Here is an 11,183-nt window from a genome sequence, read left to right as displayed (position 1 = left end):
GGGATCATCATGTGGCTTATCCGGGAAAACACAGCCAAGCGTTACAAACCGCAGGTGCACATACGCACATACACGCCGCCGTGCAGCTGCACAATTTTGACACGCACACGGGAGAACGTGGAAAAGTCCCGCTCCCCGCGAATTCCGATATTCGGCACACAAAATGACCGTCCTTAGCATTAATCAATTTTAAAAAATGTATACAACAAAATTTTTCACACAAAAAAGGGGCTCCGCAGTGCGCCCTCGATTGGTTAATTTCTTTGTTTGTTTGCATGTTTGTTTGTTCCATTTGTCAAATCTGGGATGATGTAAATTTTTTTACCCAGTTAAGCCCATTTATTTATATACTCTTTTCGTCGAGAAAATACAAAATACGACTGACCGCATGAACTGAACCAAAACGCCGTTCCGCCCATGCGCTTAAAAATTTTATGTTCCTTTTGAAAATATATGTTAGCGGAACTTTTATGCCACCAGGTGTTGGCCTACTAGGTTTTATTCTTTCCCCCACGCTGAGAGGAGTACTAACGTGGGGGAGAATAAGCGACGCATACAAATGGGCAACAAATTGGTAACATGTGGGCCCGTAAAAAATGCAACAATAGAGCTACTCTTGTAGCCGCATTTTGCCTAGCGTTTCCGTTTTTCCCCTCTTATTTACTTAAAACCGACTTTGTGCCATTTTTACATAAAATAAAATGACCCTCCCTCTGACAAAGAGTACGAACTAGCATATTTTTATTTTCTAAAAATTTGCAATTGCCACTGCTGCAATTTTCCCTTCGAAGGCGCCAATCCGAAGTTCCATTGCTACTACGCGTAAATTTTTTCCAAGGTGAAACGGAATGAGATCTACCGTAGTGCATATATACCCCCTTGTACTCTACCGGGGCATCTTTTTTGAAGGAACAAAATGCTACGCCGCTTGACGCGTACATTCACGAAAACTATACTTGCATTCGTAAGTATGCCTTTGTGGCATTGTTCGGTACATCTTGTTCCATGTTTTACCTTTTGTTCCGGTCCCGCAACTATTAAAAAAAAATCTTCACGTGTGAGAATTGCAGAAGATAACTGAATACAACATATCGATCCTTCCCGCGTATGCAATTTTATTTTTGCAAAACGTATATGTTATATGCATTATATAATATTACGCTTATATTCTTCACGTATTGCTCATATGGTGACAAACAATTTTGGCAAGGCATTAACGTAACATTGGGAAGGAAAAAAATACCTGCTGAACGCGGATTCGCATAATTTCAACACCCCTCTATTTTAAAACCATTTAAACTATTTAAATAATTTGTAGATAAAAAAAAAATATATAATTTTTTAAGGAAAAAAAAAAAAAAAAAGGAATGCTATTTCAATCCTGCCATGTAAATTAATATATGTTTATAACGCCGTTCCAGCAACGCCGTATTAACTTTAGCGTACCTTACTGATTCAACATTTCAGCGTTTAGTAAGTAGTCCTTTTTTTGCGAAACGCAACTTATCCAGCAACTTATACAAAGAAATCCAAAATGGCAGTAAAAAAAGTGGGAAAAATTGTAAAGAAGAGAACAAAGAAGTTCACTCGTTTTCAGTCGAACAGGTTTATGCGTGTTAAGGTAAGCAGAAGATAACACAAGAGGAAGGAGAATGGGAGGGGAGATCGAGCAAGTGATACTTGCCCTATAACATAGATATATACCCATACATGTGCACATACCCTTTGTTGACTTGCGCTAGTACGCTTCTGAAACTACAAAGAGGGAGGAACTATTTTTGTACAACTGAGCGCAGTATAATTTTTATGCAGTACAACCCCAGGCGTGACAACTAGCAACATATATTAGTATCCGCCTAGTGGAAAATACACATCCGTATGGCTTCTGTATATCTGACCCAATGTATCACCTTCTGCGCGTACTAGTTGTGATAAACATATTCATTATGAAGCAGATTTCCCCCCTCCCAAATTCACCTTTCCATAAGCTCATATGCATGCCGTACCTATTACCGTATCCGTCTGTGTGACATGATTTTATGACACGTATATATGTCCTGGGCACATTTTTATTGCTTGTATTAAAACCCCACCTTCGCCTCTTCCACCCCGCAGCCCGCATGGAGAAAACCAAGAGGTATTGATTGTCGTGTCAGGAGAAGATACAAAGGAACGAACTTAATGCCAAGTATTGGCTATGGAAGCAACAAGAAAACGAAATATTTGTTACCAAATAATAAGTACAAATATATAGTAAGAAATGTGAAAGAAATGGAACCCTTAATTATGAACAACACAAAGTACTGTGTGCAAATTGCTCATAATGTTTCCAGTAAAAAGAGAAGAGATATCATTGAGAGAGCCAAACAAATGAACGTATCTGTTATTAATGCAAAGGCTAAATTACAAAAAACGGAAGAGTAAACCGAATTTTCGCGCGTTATGTGCCTATATGTTGTCTGTATATACCCTTTATGCTTATCGCGCAATATTTATTTTTATTCCTTTTTGCTTAGTAATTCTTTTTTTTTTTTTCCCACAACTTTTAATATAATTTAAAAATAAACGTCGAACGGAGAAGCAGTAAAGCGGTAAAACGGTCACCGTAAAAATGTAGCTGCATATAACGGTGTAAAAAAATGACAGATCGGTGTCCATGTGGATGCTAAAAAAGGGATGCCTTTATATCTTTGGTCCCTTCCTTTCGGTCGCTATCTTTAACAACGGAACGCGTAAAAATTGTCACCCCATCGCAAATTCACCACACTTGACTGATTAGTTTTCCTCCCTTTGCCCACATGTGGAGGAGGTAAATCCTTAATTGAACTGTCCCCCTTTACCACGTCAGTCGCAATATATATCTACTAATTAATTGGGCCAATGTGGAAAAGCATCCCCTTATTTTATAATTATGAGGTGTAAACAGAAACCCATTTGAGGTGCAAATAAATACACCCACGTGTTCTGTACGAACAACTGTGTGTTCGGGGAAAAAACAGATTAATACAAATAGTATAATACTTCAAACAAAAAATTTGGTATGTTTTTTTAAAAAAAAATAGCTATGCGATTCAGCACTTGCAAAACATGCGCAGTACGGATCGCATGACTCTCATCACACCGCATTGCCCCGCAATACAATGTGACACAATTCGATGGTGTGTTCTACACGCATCGCACATTAACATAAAGCATGTGGGTGTTGGTGCATTACCCGCCGCATTTATGAAAATAAAAGGCGCGTTAATTAAAATAAATGCTACATAAAGTGTGCCAGTGGAAAATACACATACATATATTTTGCACCTGGTCATGTGAAAAAAAATTTGGGTAACATTTTAAATACGAAGTTGCAACTTATTTTAATTAATATTTCCATTTTGTTACGCAGTGCGTTTACATCTAGCACACATGCACGTTTTATTATTATTATTTTTCTTTCATCCGATTGTTGTACTAATTTTTCTTAATATTCGTTAAATGCAGTCCGCCTCTTCACACTCCCTTTTTTCCATGTCCTTGTTCTCACTTTTTTGGGCCTCTCCACTCGAAATTGCTTTCTCCTTTGCGTCTTCTGGTTTGACCTTGTTGGCCTCGTCAAGCTGCAATTTGTTGATCTCCACATGAAGCGATTTTTCCAAAGTATCCTCGTGGTCCGATTTGTTCCCCTTCTCGCTCCGCGTCACGTCTGAATCGCCTTTGTCATCATCATCTAAATCGTCTTCCTCCTCCTCCTCATCGGAAAAAATAATTTCGTCATCTGTTAAAAGACGCTCCATCTCAATTTGCTTCCTCCTCTCCTCCTCCAGCCTCATCTGCTCACATGCTTCTTCCCTCAATTTGTCCAAGTCGATGTTTGTCATGTCTACTTTTAACGAAGCTTCAATAATGTTTAAAAAAAAATCTCCAATTTTCTGCGCGTCGGACTTTTTATAATCATTGGGGAAAAGTTTCTGGTCTAATCGCAACAGCGCTAGAAGTTTGGAAACATCATTTGTATTCATAATTTCTTGTTCCAAAGTTCTGCACAAAGCAATACTATATTTAAACAAAAATATTTCTCCTTCTTTCAGCAAATGCTCGAAAAATAACATAAGCGATTCGAATGTCAAGACGTGCACATTGAGCCCAATGAACCACTTAGAAACGAAAGCTTCGGGAGTTATTAAATTTTTTATATGTTCATATAAATTTGGATGGAAGTGATTTAATATACTTAAGAACACACGAGAATCCCTCACGTATGCCTTGGGCATTGCCTTAAAATACCCTGGTAAGTAATATCTGTGTAAACCGGTAATAATTTTTACCACTTCTCTTGGTTCTAAGAAAAGCAATAAAAATGAAGAGATAAATGATATGCCTTGGTGGTAATCATTCGTTATTGGATAAATGGACTGTAGCACTTCGATTAGTAATGATCTATTTTCTTCCTTGTTAAAAGTCCTTTCAGCGTCTAATTTTATTATCCTCAGAATCTCCTTATCATTACAATCTTCTCGAATTTCCACATTAATGTCCTCCTTAATGTAACTTAACATTATTTTGTAGAAATGTTCTGCACGCTTGCATACATATTCACAGTTTTCCTTATTAATGTAATTTCCATTTCGCTTCAGAATAGGCGCGTCCTTCTCCTCATCCCAGAAATTTTTGCCCACGATCATTTTGCTTCAGATATGCCTATTCCTCCTGAACGGGTATAAACTATATCGTTTGCCGACCGTCGAAGCCTTTAAGCGGGATTGTTACACGTTAAACTATATCAACCTTTTGACTTGATTGCCCAAAAGGGTGACTACTCCCTGTGTACGTGTACACTTTATCTGGTATTTTTCCGTTCCTTCCTATGCGCGTTTTTTTTTGTTGTTTTTTTCTCTTTCGTTCCCTTGCATTATTTAGGTTCACTTTTGTTCACGCGTTTTTGCTCCTTGACCTTCACTTACATTAAGCTTCGGTCAACTCTTCCCTACTTTGAAATAAACCACGGGGAGGTTAATACGAAAAAAAAAAAAAAAAAAAAAAAGGTTTTTCCTTATAAAAAACCTTCCGGACATGAATATTCTCAAACAACGTTCGATACGCATTAGAAAACCTTCCGCATTTTTTCTTTATTTTCTCACCCTCAACGAATTCACCAAAAGCGAAAGCGTGCAAGCCGCGGAAATGGGTATGTGCGCAGGAATGCAAATATCTGATCACACGTACACGTATATAAAAATGTATTGTATGTACATTTCTTCATGTACCATGTGGCATTTTCATTTTCCCCCCTTTCAAGCTTAACTTTTTAACCTTTTCAGCTTTTTTTTTCTTTTTTCTTTTCGCAATTTTAAGTGAAAAGGATTGGAACTTCGAGCTTTTAATTTGAGAATAAAAAAGGAGGTTCCTTAAATGGAGAATTAAAAAAAAAAAAAAAAAAAAAAAAATCACCCTGATCACGTGTACATTTTATACTCTTTTTAATTCACGAAAAAGGTATGCTGTGCGCCCTGTTAAAATTGTGCCCATGCATATATAGCTAGTTGTAAATATGAGATGTACAAAATTGATTTCCGAAAATTATTGATGGGAAAAAATGAAAGCTGAGAAACCCAAATGTACATGTACCAAATGTACTTACAAACGTGCCATATTTCGAGGTATTTTTCTGCGTAAAATGAACAAAGGGATGCTCTAGCGATGCTATTTTTGAACCCACACATTTGTAAGTTATGCTAACTTGTTATTCACGTCGCCAAAGTGAATATCCTATTTTCTGTGTACTTGGCACGTACAATTTTTTTACAGAAATTAACACACTTCACCGGTGAATGAATCGATGAACGTCACCCCTGAGGTGATAAGTCCAACAAGCAGTTTTTTTTCATTTTTTTACCTTTATTTTTGCCTGCTTGTTTTTGTCGTTTTACGCCGCCCTGTTCTTTTTCTTGCAAAAATTGGGACTGGTAAATTAAAAAAATGTTCATTGGGTTCAGTTCATTTTAAAAAGGAACGCGCACATTGTATGCATATATTTGCGTAAGTGCTAAGTGCAGATGGCCTCCAAAGGGTGGGTTAGCTACACACCCGAAGCACACTTCTTGTTTACGAAAATGCTTTGCTTATCACACGAGGTAAAGCAGAATAAACACATCTCACTAAAGCAAAATGCGCACACATAAAATGCTGATGCCCCTGAATAATTTAACAAAAAAAAAAAACTCGTATAACAGGGGAGTAAACAAAAATGCGTACAAGTATACCCTACATGCATGCACACACGTATGACAAAAACTCATACGTGAAACAAATTTCTCAGAATGTCAAAGACGCTGTCAATTATGCTGAAGGAGGGGGGGAAAAAAAATAATAAATAAAAATATATGAAAAATGAGTAGCTTTTAACCGCCTCACTGCTCAAACGGCAAAAATAATTATCCATGCGATGAAAAAAAAAGACAAGCACAACATATACATTCGCAAAAACTCCTTAGTGATAACGTTGCGCTTCACATTGTGTCTTACCTAATTTCAGCGGACTTCACTAAAAAAACTAATTTTATTTCCTCTATTTTGATTTTTACCAACACTTTGTTGCTGCTATAAATGCAGGACATTAGGGCTTCCTTTTTGCTGACTTCCACCACGTTGGCGTTTAGGTTGTTCTGCAAAAGGGTGAAAAGATGTGACGCATAAATATCGCGCAGCGTGGAAATTAAAAAAAAAAAAAAAAAGAACAGAATAAAAGACACATGTATGCAAACTGCCCAACTGTTCCACGCCACTGCAAAGCGGATACGGAGCAAAAGCAGCGAAGTACTCTCTACCCCAGGTGGCAAAATGCCCTACCTCAATTTTTTTAATTATCTGAAATATGCTTAACGTTGTCGAGTTTAAAAAAACGGCCTTCCTCTGACTGCTGATGGTGTTCCACAGATTTTTGTCCTGAAAAAAAATTAAAATGACGCAAAAATGGGCGGCGCACAAAACGCAATAAAATGACACAATTTTTCGTGAAAACAAAAAGACCATTGCACAAGGACGAAGCGCGTTGCAAGTCAGCACCACAAGGGCAAAGATTATGTTTTCAACTCGCTCTCTACATATGATGGTTGAGTAAAATGACCACAACATGTAGTCAAGAAATTGGCGCTTCTTCCTTTTGCCAATTCTCTCTCTTCATATAGCTCCGCCCCCTCTTAACGTAGTGGCCACTGTGGGGGCAATTAAAAGATGTTTCGAAGGTACCTCCTCTTTACAGCTCCTATTTTCCTCTTCTTCCTTCATGAGGTCCCCTTTACCAGAAGGTTCGTTCAAATCTAGAATATCAAATGCACACTTTGATTTTCTCATTTCATCCAAATTGTTTGAATCGTTTCCCAAAAGGTTCGACGAAGAGTTTTTCTTGTCCACCTGTTGATTGCTCGATGCAGGAGGTTCTCCTTGAAATTTGCTCGAACTTCTTCCCTCAAAAAAGTGTTTTCCCCTTTCATCATTCCTGCTCTCATCCGATTTGGAATAAAAATAATTCCTATTGGACAATAATGAGTGGCTTTTTTTACTTGAAAAACTGGAAGAGTAATTATTTCTCGAATAGTCAACTGAAGAATTGTTCGACAGTAGACCATTAAAAAGAGCAGCCGCCATTTTTTCCTTCTCTGTTAGCTCATTACGTGTTGCGGTTGCGTTGCTATTCGAGTGGGAGCTTTCTTGTTTGTAAAAAGGGCTGTTATTGTTATTGCTCTGGTTTTCATGGTCGGGCTTGTAATCCCCTAAATTGTGTATATCTCTTTCGTCAAACCTTTCGTAATTCTGATCGTAGTAGTCTCCTAAGCTATCCATTCTTTTTTCATTCTCTCCTCCGTCACTCCCTGGTTGGCCATTGTCGTCATAGTTTCCTTCATTTTCCACCGTTTCGTCGTCATCATCATCACTGTTGTCTTCTTCGTTGTCATCCTCTTCGTCTCCCTCGTCGTCGTCATCTTCTCCTTCCTGTCCACCATATTTTCCATCATAAAAAAGTTCATCATTGTTTTGTTCCTCCTCTTCTTGTTCAATTCCTCCCTGCGTGTTGCTAAATTTAGAAAGTCCTTTTTGCCCACTCTTTTTTCCTACTTTATTTCTGTTCACATTTTCATGGCTACCTTCCAACTGATAGGTTGACTGGTTGTCCTTTTTTTTTTTTTTTTTCTTTTTCTTTTTCTTGCCATTTTTGAGGCTATTTTTTTCATTATTATTCTTCCCTTCCATTTTGCACGCTTCCTTTGTCCATTTTTTAGGGCCCACCACATTAAGCTTAAATGTTCTTTCCCTCTCATTCAGGTTAGATGTTCTATCCTCTAACGAAACATGCGCTGGTGTGTCATACTTGTAACTCCTTTCATAAGCAGAGCCGCTGTTGGACGTGTGGAAGGTATCAATATGCACTCTGTTATTGATTGGTAATTCATATGGTGTGAAATTGAGCACAGGAACGCTGTTCTTAGCGGATTCGAAATTTGCTTCTGTTTCCCTTAATTCCTTCTTTATGTAAGCCTTCCCCCCACTTGCCAAATATTTATCCACGAAGGGATTTAAAAAGGACAAATTTTCATCCATGACGATTTTCTGCTTACTCGATATTGAAAATACATTTTTCATTAAAGTAGGGTTATTTAAAATGGAACTATATTCGTAGCACCTCTGTTGCATGTCGGTAAGTCTGCTGTTTTTGTATTTCTCGATTAACTTCTTAGCAACGACATGGTCGGTTATATTGTTGAAGCAACACAGTTTAAAAATGGCTGTAATTATGCAGGACTTTACTCTATCTGGGTTGTTAAAAGTTTTCTCCAGACATTCACACAACAAATCAATGATATCTTCAGTTGTGTAATTTTCTATATCGCACAGGTAGCTATACTCTCCCAACACCCAGCAAATTATTTGCATCAAAATGAAGGGAATATTCTCGTTATTTTCCAGCATGGTTATGTAGGTATTCACAGCATACTTCCTCAAATTGTACACATCATCGTTTATTTTTTTGTCCCCCTTTAATTGATTTTGATCGTTCTTCCGATTGGATTTTCCTCTAATGTGCTTCTCACCAGTATGGCTGTTATCTCCAGCGTATCCACCGCTATTTCCATCATTTCTTATCTCCCCCAACATAAGTACCTTATCACTGTCATCAAGTGGCACATTTACATCATTTTGCCCTAAGTCATAATTTCCACAATTGGGTTTATCATCTGGATGGCTGCTAACACCTTCTTTGACTGTGGGTGTAGGCTCACTCATCATCTCCCCCTTACTGCCCACCTCTGCAATGTTCAAATAAGCCGCATTTGCACTTTCCCCTTGATTTGCGTAAGGTACATTACTATTGTCACGGTTCAGGTTATTGCCATCCCCAACACTATCCTCCTCATTCACTTCGCTACGAACCAAATCATCACCTGAGTCCGAATCCAGGCATATGGAGCTGTCCTTCAGAAGCTTAATAAGGGAGTACGAATAACTCTCATCGAGTAATTCACCCACGGATAGAAACAAAGAATTGATTGTATTTAAAAACCATATATCGTCTGGAGTGTACCTTTCAATTAACTGAATTATTTTGCACGCCAAGTCATGCTTAAAATGAATGTCTAGCGAATTCTCCACGTGAAATAAAAGCTTATCCACAATTACTTTAACATTTAGAGGGTTCGTCATTTGGTATAACAAATCTAGCGTTTTCATTTTTAACGTTTCATCTTTGTCTTCTAAACAGTCTACCACAGCTAGCTGGTGCTTCGATGCATACATAGGGTTAATTTTCACAATCAGAGCTAACCCCGTCACCCCAACGTATTTAAGATTATGATTATCTGAGGAGATAAACCTTGATATGGACAGAGATGCCAACTCTAGCAAATGATGAGATGGGTATATCGTAGCAATAGTTTTTACACACTCATATATAATAGCATAACCAACGTTTATTCCAAAGTCAGCTCTCTGCATGGTCTTCTGTAACACTTCGTACATCTGTTCTGATATCTTTTTATTCGAATATCCGAGAATTCTAAAAATGGCTAGTATTTTAATTTGAATCCACGGAGCGGGAATTCTATGGTAATCATAATCCTTAGGCAATTTATTTTCACATATCTGCTTCAAAATGGAAACTAAGTATGGCACTAACTTTATACAATAAGTAATGTCATTCTTGGCAATGCAAAAGATCAAGTTTAATGACGCACCCATGACGGATGGGTCGACATCGCACAATAACTTTTTCAAAAAAACGTCAATTTCTTTTATCAAGGATGGATCTATTAAATACATTTTATGCAACAGCATACAAACTTTTTTTCTTATCAATTCATTTTTATGATTTAATAAATTTTTTATAATTGGGAATATCGCTGGGATCATTTCACTGTTTAATAATTTACACACACAATTTAGCGCTGCCCATATTTCTAAATGGTTGTCGCTTTTTAAATCCTTCTGTATTGTATTAATTAGAAGTAGCATTAATTCATGGTCTTTATTTAGGAACAAATTGCATGACAGGTAGCCCGTCCTCTTGCACAAAATGTTCTTCTCGTGTGCCAGCTTAACTGCGTGGATATATGCGAAGGACGCGTCATGCCCCAGCATTTCGATGTAAATCGCCCTGATTAGGTATTCTTTTATCTGTTTCTGTGGGGGGGAAAAAAATAACAAGGTGTGCAATAGGTATATAAGCACATGTGCACCTCTCGATATATATCTCCGCAACGGAGCACATCGAACAACTCTTCCCTCTGGGAGTTGAAACAACCACCATGTGGTAAGTTCCACCTTCCACGTTGTTTAATCTCTCCACATGTTCGCACGGAAACTTACTACTGACGCACTCGGATCGGCAAACCTTGACTTGAGCAAAACGATCTCATTGCATATGATTCTGTCTTCCTCCTTTGAGGGAAAAAAGAAGCAGCATGGAGATTCATGCATGTGAATGTATATATATATGTGTGTGCTATGTGTGCACGTTTGCCTCCCCAATGGGCAAAATCTCCGCACAGCTTACCTGCTTCGAACGGGCCTCCCCAATCGATTTGGCTAAGTCGAAAAACTCCTTGGACAGACATGATCCCGAGAATCCAAGCATCTTATATATTCATTTAACTTTTGTTTTGCTCTACAGTTATCTCCGTCTATATGTTGCATATATCACCAGTTTG

The 11,183-nt window shown here is 37.9% G+C and overlaps 3 protein-coding genes across 3 annotated transcripts; 1 reads left to right on the top strand and 2 right to left on the bottom strand.

Moving 5' to 3' along the window:
• Window positions 1–1,180: 1,180 nt before the first annotated feature.
• Window positions 1,181–2,633, top strand: PCOAH_00018880 (Uncharacterized protein; the record flags this gene model as incomplete). Its single annotated transcript, XM_020058697.1, has 2 exons — window positions 1,181–1,621; window positions 2,116–2,633. 2 exons carry the CDS (start codon window positions 1,535–1,537, stop codon window positions 2,422–2,424), a joined length of 396 nt encoding a protein of 131 aa, XP_019914037.1.
• An 843-nt stretch (window positions 2,634–3,476) lies between these two features.
• Window positions 3,477–4,667, bottom strand: PCOAH_00018870 (TBC domain containing protein; the record flags this gene model as incomplete). Its single annotated transcript, XM_020058696.1, has 1 exon — window positions 3,477–4,667. One exon carries the CDS (start codon window positions 4,665–4,667, stop codon window positions 3,477–3,479), a length of 1,191 nt encoding a protein of 396 aa, XP_019914145.1.
• A 1,610-nt stretch (window positions 4,668–6,277) lies between these two features.
• Window positions 6,278–11,110, bottom strand: PCOAH_00018860 (Uncharacterized protein; the record flags this gene model as incomplete). The annotated part of the gene is made up of 6 exons (XM_020058695.1): window positions 6,278–6,326; window positions 6,508–6,647; window positions 6,832–6,927; window positions 7,231–10,656; window positions 10,843–10,914; window positions 11,030–11,110. The coding sequence occupies 6 exons, from the start codon at window positions 11,108–11,110 to the stop codon at window positions 6,278–6,280; spliced, it is 3,864 nt and encodes a 1,287-aa protein (XP_019914252.1).
• Between the last annotated feature and the right edge of the window lie 73 nt (window positions 11,111–11,183).

Source organism: Plasmodium coatneyi, chromosome 7 (genome assembly GCF_001680005.1).
Source record: "Plasmodium coatneyi strain Hackeri chromosome 7, complete sequence".
Classification (NCBI taxonomy): Eukaryota; Apicomplexa; class Aconoidasida; order Haemosporida; family Plasmodiidae; genus Plasmodium; species Plasmodium coatneyi.
Note: the sequence above shows the minus strand (reverse complement) of the source record. Positions and strands in the feature narration are given on the sequence as shown.